Raw genomic sequence first — 15,712 nt, 5'->3', positions numbered from 1 at the left:
TAATTTTAATGCAATAAATTTTTTGCTAAATTGCGTCAAAGAACACTGCTTACAAAAGAAGAGTATATTTACTGTATGTCGTGAACTTTTCGGCAAATTATTATGAATAATAATGCCTTTATAGACATTTTTCATAAACTCTGCATTTGTCAGCAAAACAGCCTGGCATTTCTCACACGCATTTTAGCAGTCACGCGTGGCACTCAAAGGGTTAAAAAGAGAAGAAAAAGAAAATGTTATCCAAGGCCTCCTGTCTCTAAATGTGACAGTTAGATGTCTGAAAACTAACCGGTGTGCAAACGGCGAAGGAACAGCATGGCGAAGGAGGGAAAATGAACACACACACACGCGCCCTCCGCTTATTTGTGAAAACTGGAAAAGCCACCAACTGACTGTGTCCATCCCGTGGCCACTCGCAGCCAGGTCCTCGCCCCAGACCGGATTCCCCAGTTTGCAGAGCGGGGGGCAGTCAGCTGTGGGGTGCTCAGTAGGGAGTGGCCTTCCGTGCGACACCCGCGGACGGGAGGGAAAGGAGGGCCGCTGGCCAGGGCGCGGCGCTGACTTCCGCTGGGAGCGCAGAAGCGTCAGGTCGTCCCCTGGACTGAAGTGGCCCAGCCTTCGTACCCCCACCGGGACCCGCTGATGGGGGCCGCCCCGGGGCCGCAGGGCCGGATGCAGGGCGCTCTGCACCCGCAGAAGCGAATGCAGAGGCGCCAGCAGTCGCCGCCGTGGCCGCGGGGGCACCTGGAAGGCGGGTCTGGGCAGCACCCCTCTGAGTCCATCACGGCGCGTTTCCTGGACGCCCCCACTTCAGGAGCCCCGCAGTGCCTCCCGACGCCCTCCGCTCCCCTCAGTCCTGCCGGGTGGCATGATGGGGTTGGGGAGCCGGCTGCGGGGAGGGGCCTCGTGGCGCTCACAGGCACGCCCTTCATGATCGCCGCCGTGGAAACCAACCCGGCACGAGCCCGCGGACAGGCTCCCGCTGGGAAGCCGAACACACCTGCTCTGAGACAGGCGCTGACTCCGCCAGCCAGACCGAGGAAGGAGTTTTCTCTCCTGCAGTAACACCAACGCGGGCCGGGTGTGCAGTACAAGGTGTGCCAGGAGGGGAAAGAAAATAGTGTGTTTTCCGGATTCGGTGACGATTCTGGAACTTCCATTTCCGTGCGCACCTGCCCGCCTCCTCTGGCATTCGTCACTCAGGGGGCGGGGCTCTTTCTTGGCCCCGGCTCTCGTGACAGCCACGGCCCCCGGGGAGGGCGCGGCGAGGCCTAACGCGTGAGGGGGCTGCCCCCCCATGTGCACAGCGGGGGAAATGGGGTACTTCGTCGCGCTGATGATCAGACCCCCGAGCGGCCCGAGGGGTAACTGCGCGGTCACCGTGCGCACGCGCGGCGGCGCCCCCCGCCCCCGACGTTGGAGCGGGGCGGGTGCAGTAACTCCGGCGCAGATTGGCCAGGGGGGAAAAAAAAAAAAAAAAGGCTCAGGGCCGCGTTTGAAAGGCCCAATCAGCGCCCAGCCTCTGCACGCCAGCCAATGGGAAGCCCGAGGGCTGGGCAGGAAGGGCGGAGTCGCGATTTGAAACGGGCCGCGGTTCTAGGGCTCCCATTCTTATTTTCCTGCGGGAGTCGGGGTCTGGGCCTCCGCGTGCCATGGAGAGTGAGGTCTCGGCGGACGACGTGCTGCTGCAGAAGCTCAGGGAGAGCCGCCGCCGCTTCCAGAGGCACATGCAGCAGCTGCTTGAGAAGGTGCGGGCCCCCGGCGGCCCGCGGGGAGGGGCGCGAGGCCGGCGAAGCAGGGGAGACGGCGGTGGGGGGGGGGGCTGGGGTTAGGAGGGAAGCGGCGGTACGGGGAGGTGGGCCCGGGGCCGGGGGCAAGGGCAGGGAAGGCGGGCTTGCAGGTATTGGCTTGGTCCGGGGACAGAGTAGGACTTGGGGACCGGGGGGCGGCCTCTCATCAGCGCGGCTCAGGGGCTCCTTGCGCGCCCGGACCCCACGTGACGCCCCCGTCTCTCCTGCAGTACAACCAGCCCTTCGAGGACGCCCCGGTGGTGCAGATGTCCACGCTGACTTACGAGACGCCCCAAGGTACGGCATCACCCCCCCCGCCCCACCTTCTGCATATGCACAGTTAGCTGGTTAATGGTGGCGTTGCAGATGGACTTCAGCTTCATGGATTCGCTTCGGGAAACAGCCGGAGGAAGTTTGCACCGGGTGATGTGCGTTCCTCCCACTCAGCTTAGGACCAGCTTGTCATTACTAATGAGACTCGAGCTCAGATCCAGGGCTGCCTGCCGTGTGCTGGGTCAGACAGGCACAAGGAGGTTCAGGAGACCTGCTCCTTAAATGACGCCCTAGCTCTTCACCTCCTTCGCTGACAGCCCCCATACCCTGTGTGAAAAGCTGGCACGGGCAGAAGCGAAGGTGTTCCCACTGCCGGTGTCCGTTACTCTGGTCTGCAGCAGGCGGTGACAACTCTAACCCGAGGGCAGGACACACAGAGCTCCGGAGGAACCGTTCCTGCAGGCTTCGCTGAGAACGGGCCGTGTCTGGAACAGTTTGCCAGTTCATGTGTCTTGAATCCCACTAACGGCCCCAGTGAGAATTCATTTCTGACCCCCGTGTTGATGAGAACAGCAGCTGAAGCACCTAACCACCTTCAAGGCTGTCACACTTGCATGGAGAAGACCACTTGGGGGGCTTGTCAAAGCAGAGATTCCTGGGGCTCCTGACGGTGGGTGGTAGGTGCGGATTCAGTAGGTCTGCAGACTAATGAGGTGCTAGCTGGTGATACAGCACAGGTCCCTTGCTCGGCCTGGAGGGACACTCAATTCGGGAGTGGCTTGCCTGATTGTATGCTAACTGGCTACCCTTGTAGCATGAATTCTCAATTTAAGGCAACGCCATAGATAGGATTCTGGACCTGACCCTCCCACGCTGATGATGAAGACAGCAGGAAGGTGGTAGTAGTTCACATGTGTTGACAGCTAAGTGTGTGCTCCTGAGAGTCTCATGCTTTTGATTCTCAACAATTCTGCAAGGCAGGCACTGTACTTAGAATCATCCTTGCTTCCTCGCGGGGAAAAAGCAGAGAGAGGTGAATGAACTCCCCCCACGTCACTTAGCCAAGGGGGCAAAGTCTGGATTTGCCTCCAAGTGTGTTTGCTCAGACGTTGCCTCTCTGGGAAAGGCTGCACGGCCAGTGGTCGGGAGCACAGTCACTGTCCTGGGCTCACAGCCTGGTTCCGCCCCGTGGACACGTGGCCTGGGCTGGTGCCTTGACCTTGCTGTGTCTCCATCTGTACAGTGAAGTTGGTGAGTGCCTGTCCTGTAGCGGGTGGGAGTCCTATTAGAGTTAATGTGTGAGTGAGTGTTTGTGAAGACTAACTGAGGTGCACTTGGGGGGGGGGGGCGTGGTTGGAGCAGAGCCTGGGACACTGTAAGCACAGTGGAAGTGCTGGTTGCTGTTACCTTCCATGAAACCCCACGACCCCTTCTGAGTCCCTTGAATTGACCTGGAAGCAAAGGAAGGTTTCGCAAGAGATGAAGTATCTTGCTCAGGGTATATTAGCTAGCAGGTGGCAGGACTCAAAAACTCACTGTTTACCCTCAGGCTGAATCTTGCTGTGCACAGAACGGATGGACTGCCCTCGGGAAGCACGTCCCCTGCCCGTGGGGTAGACAGAGCACCTTGAAGAGTGCTTGCCCTCTCCCTCTGCCAGGACGGGCAGTGCCCTCTGTATCTGTCCTGAGGGGGGGGCAGTACTTGGTATTCATATGTGCCTCGTTTCCATTTAACTTGGTGGCTTAACAGAGAAACTTGACCAGCTGCTGCCCACCAGGTAGAGATATTCATTAGTGACAGATTTTTGTCTAACCTCGATTTCAAAAAAACGAAAAAGCCTTCAGCTTCACAAAGATGAGAAACAATAGAAGATCAGAAATAGGGCCAGGTTTTAATATAGCATTTTCTTTCGCCTGCCATTTGGGTTTTCTTTGAGTGCGGATTAAAGAGGAACGCGGTGTTCAGGGTTACTTACACAGTCGTTTTTATCTCATTTCTTCAGGATCAAGAGTTTGGGGTGGAAGACTAGTGAAGAAAAAAAGCAAAGGCCACATCCAGGTATTTCGTGTCACGTGTCATTGCCAACATGCCTTGCCGTGGGGGGATACTGATGTGAATGAAGGGGTGGGCGAGCTGTGGCCGTTCTAGCAGCTTCTGGGGCCACCGCAGGGCCCTTCTTCCCCGGTGGCCTCACCTTAGCCACCCTATTCCCCTGTGTTAAGGATCAGCTGAGAAGCATTTCTTCTGTTGCTTGTCAAGTTCAAGGAGGAGCTGTGTGATGCTTAAGCCCTCTGTCCCCCCACGTCCCCTCCGCCCTAGGCCCCGAACTGCCCTTGTTGGGTTCTTACAGAAAAGACCAAGTCCGGGTCCTTCTAGGAAAGAACAGCGCCTCCTTTCTTCTGAAAGGGGGAAGAGGAGGTGAGGACGGGGGGGCTGGCACAGGTTCAGGGTCCTTTCCTGCCGTGTGGCGCTACCTTTCGAAGCCCAGCTGCAGTGGGTTTGTTTGGCCCCGAGTTCCCCCGTGGCCACTGCAGCTCCACGGCCTGTCATGTTCGTGGAAGGTGCCCATACAGCCGCTCCTGCCACGCGGTCTTCCACGGTAGCAGCCTCTGCCGGGATGTCTGCTGTCTCCCCATCACCGCTTCTCGGCCGAGGAGGCTTCGGGTTCCAAAGCAATGAACAGCAATTCCGAAGTCACACGCCTTCCTGCTTAATTACTTTAATAACACTCACAATACATTTAGCCATAGGAATGTTAGAAATACATATAACTGCGTACTGAAAATTGACCTGACTTCTTTAGATAGTCACGGATGATATGTTAATATAATGTGACTCCTCTTTATAGTACACATTTATAAGTACACATATTTTTACCCTCTTTTACGCCGCTTATTGTTTATTGTGAACGTTCCTCTTCCATTAGAACTCCTCTCTTGTGGACAGGTATTTAGCTCTTCGCACCTTTACTGCAAATCAGGATCAGCACACTTTTCCTGTAAAGTCTCTTCTCGGTGCTGATATCAACCCTTTTCAAAAGTAGGGTTATTAGGTCAAAGAATATGCACCCGTTATACCTAACAGTGATGCCCACCAGTCAGACCAGTGCTTGATGGTCCTGGTGGCAAAATGTTGTAATCTGGATATTTAAGGTTTTTGCTCAAAGCGTAGACCCCCTCTCGGAGATCTACAGAATTTTAAACCCCTATCCTGGAATTAGAAAACTGGGCCTAGTCAGTGGTGACCGGTCAGATGTCCACAACCCGAAAGTGCCATGGGTGATTGTGCCCAAGTCTGCCTTCTCCCTTCCCAGACACCCACATACTCAGCCCCTGCCCACCCCCGCCCCCCAAGGATTGCCGCCTGGAGGCTGTGGGTTTGTTTATTAAGCCAGCTTGGCCCTAACACGGGGCCCGGGTTCCCTTTGTTACCCCAGAGTGGCCAGCAGTTAGGGCCGCTGCCCCATAATTCTCAGACCAAGTCCTGCCCCAGCCCCACAGCTCCAGAGACTCTGCCAGGTAGGATTCAGTCACCCTGTGGCATGGCAGCCACAGCCCCCCAGCCCTTAGGGGACGGCGCCTCAGGGCTGGCCTGAAAGGCCTAGGCCTCCCCACACCCCTCCCCGCTGTCCTTGCGAGATGTCTTAGTCCATCTGGTACCTTGGATTCTTGAACTTCACTAATAAGAGCCCGTGGGTGGCATTCATGACGCAGCCCCTGACCACGCCTGCGTCACGAGTCCTGGTCACAGCAACCACCAGCCCTGCGACTGTAGCTTAGGCCTGGCCTGGTTCTGCTCCTGGGGGTTGCAGACCTCCCAACATCGAGATAAGCATGTTGTTAAGGTCACATGGAGTCCCCCAGGGACCTCTTGAAGTTTTGGGTTCTCCCTGACGACCTAGCGACAGTCCTGTCCCGTTCTTTTGCCATCACTCGTGGGCAGGGTCAGACCCTTGTGCTCGGGCCTCGGCGTCTCGCTTTGCCTGCCCCGTCCCTCACCACCCAGGGGCAGCCCTGGGCACAAGCAGAGGACGCAGGCGCGTTTCCAAGGGGGCCTCGGCCATCTACGATGCGTTCTGAGGCCTTTTCTCCCAGAATGTACGAGAACAGAAGTCTCATGAGACTCCCTGTTCCCCCGGGAGGCTTGTTACTTTGCACTGGCCTTGAAATGTCTCGCGACTGAAATGAGCGTGTCTTTATCAGCTTCCGCACGTTGAGGGCTTCCCCGCGAAGCCGGTCAGCGGGAACGAGGGCCCCCTGCGAGCCGCGGCCAGAGGCGACGCGCTGCCCGCACCCTGCGCGCAGGACCTGGGCGTGGGTGAGTGTGCCCGGGGCCAGAAACCGAGGACGGCGGGGACAGGGCCTGCCACGTCTCTGTGACAACATTCAAAGTCCAGATGCCTCTCTTTGGCTTTTCCAAGTGCTGTTTTAAAAAGCAGAACGTCTTAAGGTGTCCTGTTATTTCCCCCCAGGCTCCCCATAGGAGCCATCTTACGCCGTGATATGTGATGCATAAACAGGACTCAGTTATTCCACAGTAATAAACACGCCTCTCAATTCCACCCCATGTTTTAACTTTTTGCAAAAAAAAAAAATTTTTTTTCTCTCAAGAATTCAATAAGACCTACAATTTTCCCTTATAAGGTGGTGGCATGCACTGCTAACATCCCCAGAGGTCTCCCTGCCTCTGCTTCCTTCCTTGTCTTACATGTTTCTCTGGGGGCAGCTGGTTTTGAAGCTTCTAGAAAGCCTGGCCTTGGCCTTGGCCTTGGCCTCAGCAGCTCTGTGCCCTCCCTCTCCTTCCTTCTCAGCCCAGCTCCCATCGGCACGGGGCGCCCTCTCGAGAGCTGGTTGGAGCCCCTCGCCCAGCCCAGGCCCCGTCTGGGGGTGTTTATGGCCTCATGGCCTCTCTTCTTGAACCCTTGTCTGAACTGCACCCGCACCCCCTCCCTGTGAATGAGCCGGAAACCAGGCACACGGACGGATGCCTGCGTCGTTACAGAAGGGAGCGCACTTGCAGCAGCCGGGGTTTTTACTGCAGAACATGCACGCGTGATACAGAAACCGTCCTTAACAGGAAAACGCGAGCGTGCTTGAAAATCCCAATTGAAATTTCCTTTTTTGCTTTTAGACTCAGAAAGCAGTGATGTTAATGAGACTTCAAACCAGGAGGATCTGGCTGCCGGGACCTTACCGGTAAGACCCGCCTTCTGCTCTGCAGGGACGGTCGGGGCTTGGGGTGCAGTGCACACCCTCTTCCCTGCGCCTTCCTCCTCCAAGGCTCGCTCTTTGCTAATCCCGCCCTCAAGTGTTAGGTTCCCTCTTCGGGTCCCCTGTACAGCCAGCCTATCCTTCTCTGTCTAGCACACGGCAGCCCCACTACGCAAGTTCAGGCCTGATTTACTGAACTCGGCCGGTGCTGGATCACGTTCCCTCTGCACGTGGAAATCACAGCTGGGGTTCACACCGTGCCGCCCCCCACCCCGATCAGGCACACATTACTGAAAGTTGATCTCTAAGTCAGCCTTTCTCCACAGAGGCAATGTCACAGGAAGGTGTTCTAGGGACCGTTCCCGGGTGGGTCCTTGAAAGCCCATTGAGTCCTGGCGTCATGTGCCCGGCAGGCTGGTGCCTGGCTGCCCGCGTGCCCCGGCAGGCCCGGAAACCACCATCTCCGTGTAGGGTCTGCTGCTCACCTGTCCTCTCTGCTGGGAAAGACGGGCGTGCGCACACAGAACATGGAGCTTCCCGCCTGGCCGTGCCCGGTGCGGGGCTAGTCAGGATGTGCCTTTCTCTGAAATCACCCGTTTCTGTGCACAGGTTAGCTCGCACAGTGACGTGCGGCTTTGAGGGTCTGTTAGATAAGGTGGTGACCCTGGAGGGGGGGAAGGGGGCTCCTGGGGAACGTCACGCAGGGATAGTGGCAGTGACAGGAAGTAGGGAGCCCACAGCAGGGACAGCCCACCGAACCACGCACGTCTGTGCGACCCCGTCTGTGTCCCCAGGCCTGGCCTCGCCCCACTCAGCTGCACAGAGTGGGGGTGGGGGGTGACAGGCGGAGAGGTGGCTGTTCCCGCCTCCTGACTTGGAGCGCAGAACTTCCTTACAACACATGGGGGTCGGGGTCGGGGTCGGTAGTGGGGTCCTGAGCCCGCCTGAGGATATGCGGATTGTTTCCCTTTTTCTGCCTGACCAGTGCCTTCATAAACGCTACAGGCTTGGACTTTTCCTCTTACTTTCTCTGGCGTTGTTACCACGGGGGAGTTCCCTGAGGTCAGATTCCTGGGTCGGGTGGGCTTTCAGAGGGGCTGGACCGTTTGTTCTGGTACCCTCGGGAAGTGAAAAGGTGACTTTGAGGAACTTCATTTAAAGGCTGGCACGTTAATGAGCTGGCCAGCTGGTTCCAGAAGTCAAGAGCTCACCCATCCCCAAAGCTCCTAAGAACGCTGACTCCTCTTGTCTCAGCCTGCAGTGCCTTGGAGCCCTTTGAAGGACGAGTTAAGAAGGAAATACTTGAACCAGGTGGACAGCCTGCTGCAAGACGTGGAGGTGACCCGCCCCCCAGCGTGCGCAGAGGTAACCCATCCCCCAGCATGCACAGAGGTAACCCGTCCCCCAGCGTGTGCAGAGGTGACCCGTCCCCCAGGTAACCCAGCCCCCAGCATGCACAGAGGTGACCCGTCCCCCAGGTAACCCAGCCCCCAGCGTGCGCAGAGGTGACCCGTCCCCCAGGTAACCCAGCCCCCAGCATGCACAGAGGTGACCCGTCCCCCAGGTAACCCAGCCCCCAGCGTGCGCAGAGGTGACCCGTCCCCCAGGTAACCCAGCCCCCAGCGTGCGCAGAGGTGACCCGTCCCCCAGGTAACCCAGCCCCCAGCGTGCGCAGAGGTGACCTGTCCCCCAGCGTGCGTCTCTCTGCCGCTGACCGCAGACTGGAGACATGCTGAGGGACAGTGGAGCCCTGCTTTGCTCTCTCCCTGTTCAGACTGTAAAGAGCGTTCTGAGCAGCTGTGGCCCGGCCCTTTGGCACACAGGCTCGCAGGCTTCTCCTCCTGAGTAAACGCTCTGGCTCCCCCCCGGGCCGTGTGGTTAGGGAAGCTGGCGGCTGGGCCCTGTGATGCCCACTGTGTTCTGGGGTGGCTCAGAAATCCCGCAGGGCCCCTCCCTTGCGTGGAGAGGTGCTAAGCCCTGCAGGAGGTTGTCCCTCTTCCCAGGGCTAGTGACCCCCAAGTTCCCATGTCCCGGAGCTTTGCTAAGAGGAGCCGAAACGCTGAGGGCCAGGTTCTGTAAGGGCCCCCGCTCTAGTTTTCCAGGTCCTGTCACTTGTCTTTTCATAAAAGAGGACGTTTGAGCACCAGGAGCTGGGAAGTGCGCGTGTGGGATAAAGAGTTCATCGCGGCGGCGGCCCGCGTAACGGGGGCGCGTGCGTGTCTGAGCGCCGCTGCGTCGGTGGGCGCTCCAGCAGCGCCTTTGCCTTTATCCTAAAGCAGCAGGCGGCCCTCCCCAGGGTATCCTGGAGGCCCCCCGGACACAGTCTTGTTTTCCCAAGACACGTCCCACCACTGCTGTGAGCCCAGTCGGCCACGGCCGCTGTTACTACGGCACATGCTGGTCGCTGCTGCTGCCAAGCTCAGCCGTCCAGCCCCCTCGCATCCTGCGGGGCGGCGTTGGGGGAGAGCGTCTTATACGCCCCGAGCTGACAGCTGACATCTTCTTCCTTACAACCCCTTGCTTTGATTTCAGCACAGTGGTTATGGAGACGGAAGAGATGCGTGTGTGACCCTGGTCCCTTCCCTGGCCTCGCCTCCCAGGCCTGCCCACGGTGAGTGCGACAGACTGTGCGGCCCCGTCTTGCGCACCTGCTGGTCCGGGCACGCCCCTCCACTGGGCACGCCCCCCCGCTGGGCACGCCCCCGTCTGCTGGGCCAAGGCAGCACCGTGAGCTGTGACCGACACCTGCACCTCGTCGTCGGTAGATTAGCAGGAGTTAAAAAGGGACCTGCGTCTTCCCTTGGGCTCTGGTGCACTAAGTGCTAATTAGCTCTTCATCCCAACTCACTTTTCTGAAAATGTTTGCACCTCCAGGGAAGCGGGACTCGTGCAGCACACATCCTTCGCCTGCACTTACAACCAGCTTGTCCCCCTTGCTCGGTCCCCTCTCTCACGCACGCACACAGACACACGTGCACGGTATATAGCTATCTGCGTCCACATCTGCTGTCCCTAAATGCTTCACGGGTACCCCTCAAACACAGGGCAGTTCTGCATCACAGCAGTCAGCAGGGCACAGGCCAGAAACGTCACAGGGGCAGAGGCCAGTGACCCCCACTGTGTGGCCTTTTCGTTTGCTCAACCAGCTTAGCGTCCCCAGGGGCCTCGCCCTTCGCGTTAGTTGTCCCCCCGGCCTTCCGGTCACCCTCGTCATCACGCTCCTCTCGTTGACTTCCTTGAATAGTCGGGCTGCCCATAGTTTGGCAGAAGGCCCCTCAGTGTGGGCTTGTCTGATTGCTTCCTCACGGCGACGTTCACGTTAAGCATTTTTAGCAAATAAACTACATAGGTGACATGTGTCTGCTGGGGACGGCTTGTCCGTTCCATTGTTGGTGACTCTTGAGTCTGGCTGCTTAGCTCAGGAAGGACCCACCAGACTTTCACTGCAAAAGGGCCTTTTCCTCCGAGGCGTCCGTGGGCGCCCCCTTGAGGTGCCGGGGGTCCTTTTCCCCAAAACCTTGCCCTGTGCCTGGGCCGCCGGTCCACTGTCACCTGAGTTGGTGTCCTCAAACCAGTCCTTTCCCGGCTCTTCCATTTCTTCTGCAGGCCCTTGCTGGCGTTCTGCTCTGAGGAAGAGCGGTCCGTCCCTCTTTTTTTTTTTTAACTTTTCTCCAATCAGTAAGAACCAGGACTCAGTTTGATGCCCCCGTGGTCCCGGAGTTGGCCTGGAGGAACTGCAGCCTGGCCTCTGTGTCCACTGACCTGCCCCCATCGGTGTTTGAGCACCTAGCTCCCCAGCCCTGACTTCATGCTTGCCCTCCCCCCGGGAGAATGTTGCTCCTTTGGCCGGCGTGCGGCGCCGGGTAGTTTCAGAGCGGGGTAGCAGTCCGCTGCGGGAGCTTCCAGGTCTCCACGCTGCCGTTTTTATCCTCAGCCAGCCCCGCTGGGGGAGCACGTTCAGGGACTGTGCGCAGTTATCAGGACTTTGTTTTCGCTTCCATTTGTTATCAGTTTGATACACTTTTAGGGTCTTTTTTTTTCTGTATATTTCAGAGTGATCCCCATCTTTGCTGGTTTGACTGTATTTTTTTATATATAAAACATGGAGCATGGTGCGAAAGTCAGAGCTGCCTGAGGAGGTGTGTCCCAGTCTCTCACTCCTCCTGCCCTCCCTGCAGGCAAACAGTGTCATTGTTTCCCGGACCCCGACTGGTCTCTGAGAAGGCAGCCAAGTTCTGAGCCGTCCCAGGGGAAGGAAGACTTTTGGGGAAGGTTGGTGCAGAGTAGAAACTTAGTTTATACAGCTAGAAAGAAGCCTCTAAGAGATTTCTCCTCAGAGATTTCCCATACACTTGTGAACTTTTTCTTCTGCTTTCTGCCTTGCTTGGAGAAGACCACCACGGTCAGCTCCGGCCCTCAGCCCCATAATCTCTGCATGCGGACGAGTGACGTGGTGACATACCTGTCCCTGTGTGCTTCTCCGCAGGCGGCTGTGGCTGGGGCTCTGCAGAGCGTCCTCCTGAGCCAGCCGTGTCTTCACACCCCGGCTCCACAGACATGGCCCTGGTGCCCAGAAGCGACAGCCTCTCGTGGCGAGAGACCAGCAGCTGCAGCTTCCTGAGTGGCCAGTCCTTTGGGGCCGACGACATCTGCAACGTGACCCTCAGTGACCTGTACGCAGGCATGCTGCACTCCATGAGCCGGCTGCTGGGCACGAGGCCCTCGTGTATCATCTCTACCAAAACCTTCATCGTCCGGGGCTGGGCCTCTCGGAGGAGGCACCGGGGTCGGAGCAGGATGAACAGGACATATAGTCGGGGCACTGGGCACGCCCGGAGGGGGTCCCAGGAGAGACCCGTGCCCCGGCCTGAGCCTGCGAGAGAGGTGGGGGTCCTGAGAGAGTGCCAGAACTTTGCAGACCCCCCTGGCCGGGAGGCAGGATTGAAATTGAAAAAAGCTTCTTTTGAAGTGAACAAACTCCAAATCTGGAACGAGCTGAAGGGAACCCCCCAGAAGTCACTGACTTACGTAGACTCAAATACGATGCATCGTCTAAGTCAGGAAAGTCGATTAATGACATTAACGTGGTTAATTTCTCCTGTAAAAATAGTTCCCAGACCCAGAATACTGCAGGGTGAGAGAGGGAGTCATTACAGGGAGCTCGAAAGCAAATTTGTTAAACTTTACCAGGAATATTGTCTAAGCCCCAGGAAGCCGCCAAGCCTGACCTACCTACCCAGCCCCTCTGGGGTCCACGTGCACAGAGCTGGTTCCGCGGGTCCAGGTGGCTCCCGAGGCCTAGAACCCCACGGGCCAAGTCGGCAGTTCAGCACAGGGAAAGCCAGGTGTCTAAATGAGGCTTTCGAGAACCTGGGCAAACGAGCTATTGGAGCGGGAAGATGGCTGCCAGAAAGGGGTTCGTCCCCATCACTTTTGAGGACTAACTCCGCCCAGAGCCCAGGCCGCCCTGAGCCAACAGCTGGTCTTTTTCAAGGAAATCGTCTTGGAATATCTAGAAAGTCAGTGTCACTCAACAAAGCTATTTCAGTCCCCGGGGTCCAACCCCTGGGCCCTGCACGGGGCTGTTACAATGAAATCAAAGAGAGATTTAACCAGCTCCACGAGAAGTGCTGCCAAAACCCGGCTCCGCGGACGAAGGCGCCCTCCTGGCCTGGAACGTCTGCAGAACAAGCCCGTGTGCACGTTCAGAATCAAGAGGACCCCTTAGGAAAATTACGTCTGGACTCCGGCCACCAAGGGCCCCAGAAGTTGCCGTCGTCACCCCAGTGCAGCAGAAGTTCACTGGGCTCAGACGCAGCCAAGTTTCGTCCGTCCCCGTGGTCAGCTCTGGCTGCCCGGTGTGACCCTGCGCCCCAGGCGAAAAGACTCCGGTTATCAGACCCTCACGTGCGTGGAAGGCGGGCTGATTGCCGGGATCCCCCTCACGTGGTGGGCAGGGCCGGCCCGAGGCCCGGGGCAGAGGGGCACAGGGCAGAGAAGGTGAGTTTTTGTCGAGCGCGGCTGTTTCATGGCAGGATCCTTCTGTACGCGTTTCCTAAATGTGCCCCCCCAGTCTGCTCCTTCCTGTGAAGCCTGCGTTCATCGTGGGAAGCTGACTAGGTGCCCTCCATGTTGGTGGCTCAGTTCTAGAGTCTCCCGCTTGTTTTATTTTTTAAACGGATCTCCGTGTATAAAATCCCATGTGAGTGGACCAGAAGCCGATGAAACAGACCAGCACTGATTTCTTCTCAGCAGAGATGTGACGCAGGTGTCCGGGTCATGCGGAAGGTTTCCCACCCGGGACACCCGCCGGGCCAGGGGTCCTCGGGGCAGCCGAGTGAGGAGCCGGAGCACAGGCAGGAAGGGTCAGCCGGGGACACCAGCGGCCGCGCCCCACCCGGCACCACCACCACGCGTCTTCCCATGTGCCGGGGCTGTGGGCAGTTGGCCCTGTCCCCAGGCCGCCAGCCGGGTGACAGAATCCTGAGAGGGTGAGGCAGACACGGGGAGTGCGGAGCTGCCTGTCCCGTGGGCTCTCACAGGTCACCTCTCGTCCCCCTTCAGGAACACCTCGTTTCTTGGCTGAAAGGGTGCATGTCACCAGAGGACGCCTCAGCCCCAGGGCCACCTCTGAGGCTTCTGCTGGCCCCTGACACGTCATGACCCCGCTGTCCTGCTGCCCCTACTTGTCAGAACCTCAACCTCTTCTTCACGCAGCTTCCCTCCTGATCTGCTCCCTTTTCTGTGCCTTTCCCGCGCGTCCCCTGGTCTGCTCGTGCCTCTCACCTCTCAGGCCGCCTGCGGACTGGGCCCCGGGCGTGGAAGGTCACGGCCCTCCTCTGCCTCCGCTCCCCTCTCTGGGCGCCCAGCACAGGGGCCCCTAGCTCCCAGCGGGCCTCGGCTTTAGAGAACCGGCCACGGCCACGGCCACGGTCACAGGCAAGGCTGGGGCCTGGACACGGAGGGCCGAGGAGAGAACTCAGCCTTCGTGGCCCCTGGGACCCCCCCGGCTCCCCTGTGGAGGCCTTTGCGGTTCCGTCATAACCACGACATGAACATATTTAATCGTTTTCCCTCTTTTTCTACCTCATACATTTCTTGAGGAAAGGGACCGAACCTTCGTGAGCTGTACCCACAGGAGGGATTTCAGTGGCTGACCTCTGACTGCCTTCTGTTCACCAGGCCACGGTGAACCCCTCTTGCTCCTCCTCCTTAACCCCCACGAGCCCTGACTCCATAGCTTCTGTCCCTTCTTTTGGTAAATGAGGAATTCAGCGTAAGTCTCACAGCTGCTGAACCTGCCCAGGCCGTGCGGGGCTGGGCCAGTCGCCGTCACTGCCGGCGCTCGTTGTTTTTAGGGGGTCCTGGGGGGGTTGCTTGCTTGTTTGTTTCATCCCTTAGAGTATTTTAAAGCGTGTGGGCGTTTCTCTAGAAGACCATGGTATGCACATACATAGACACTGGGATAAGTATGAAACGGTTGAGCTCTTGGCAGCTGGCACTGGGAATTGTGGAATCTTCCTGAAATCATTTTCTGTCTTCTTTGTTTTTCTAGAGGAAAGAAGAGCTCATCTTTCAGGATGGAAGATAAGTGATTTGGTATTAGAAAACGCGAAGCTAAAATCGCTGCTCATTTTAAGAGCATCGCTCCTCTTCTCCCTTATTCTGTGGGCATGTGTTTGATTCGCAAGGCTGTGCTAGGACTTGCTTCTGTTCTCTGCCTGCCCTTCAAAGCCCATGCCAGTGACATGCGTTTCGTTGAGCTGAATCTGAGTTCTTGGTGTAGAAAGGATTGGAATGAAGTTGCTCAGTTACAAGTGTTAATGTTTCTTGGGCCATTTTGCTCATGGTTTCTATGCTCGATTTAAACACGCATGCAGGTGTCATTTCCTTAGAGACGTTGTTTGCTCTGAAACCTAACTTTAGGCCCTGGACATGATCCTTGAAGGAAAAATACAGCTGCTTCGTCTTTTAAATTCAGACCCAGGGGACTTGGAACGTCCCATATCAGGAGGTGGCAAACAGAAACATGAGTCACCCATAAAGAGTAATCTTCTGTGTTTTAGAGGAGAGCATGCTGCATGTGACGGTCCCCACACCTCGCGGCCATGGGCAGCGAGCTGTCTCATGACTCCTGCTGCAGCTGTCCCTAATAGAATATCTGCTTCAGTAAAATGCTGTTTCAGGTGTTCGAGCACAGTGCCCAGACCCATGCACAGCAACTGTTCTAGTGCCATGTGTTACGGGGTTTTTATTTTAAATAAAAGGTTACGGAAAAATGGCACGTCTCCCCTCCCCCAGCCTGTCACTGTCCTGAGAATCGCGCGCCTTTTCCACCCACATCTTTGCGCCGGGACCACCTCGCCTGTGTGTCAGCTCAGGCTGCGTAACAAAGCACCACGGACTGGGTGGTTCAAGCAACAGAAATTTATTCCTCA

The 15,712-nt window shown here is 57.4% G+C and overlaps 1 protein-coding gene across 1 annotated transcript; it reads left to right on the top strand.

Annotated features, from left to right (window-relative positions):
- Nucleotides 1-1,535: 1,535 nt before the first annotated feature.
- On the top strand, nt 1,536-15,087 carry HJURP (Holliday junction recognition protein). Its single transcript, XM_090269523.1, has 9 exons — nt 1,536-1,748; nt 2,021-2,087; nt 4,067-4,122; nt 6,267-6,381; nt 7,195-7,259; nt 8,529-8,639; nt 9,807-9,885; nt 11,761-13,274; nt 14,830-15,087. Exons 1-9 carry the CDS (start codon nt 1,653-1,655, stop codon nt 14,863-14,865), a joined length of 2,139 nt encoding a protein of 712 aa, XP_090125649.1. The 5' UTR covers nt 1,536-1,652; the 3' UTR covers nt 14,866-15,087.
- Nucleotides 15,088-15,712: the final 625 nt, after the last annotated feature.

Source organism: Furipterus horrens, unplaced genomic scaffold, assembly GCF_987537825.1.
Source record: "Furipterus horrens unplaced genomic scaffold, mFurHor1.1.pri manual_scaffold_1, whole genome shotgun sequence".
Lineage (NCBI taxonomy): Eukaryota > Metazoa > Chordata > Mammalia > Chiroptera > Furipteridae > Furipterus > Furipterus horrens.
The sequence above is the reverse complement of the archived record's forward strand: the minus strand, read 5'-3'. Positions and strand labels throughout refer to the sequence as shown.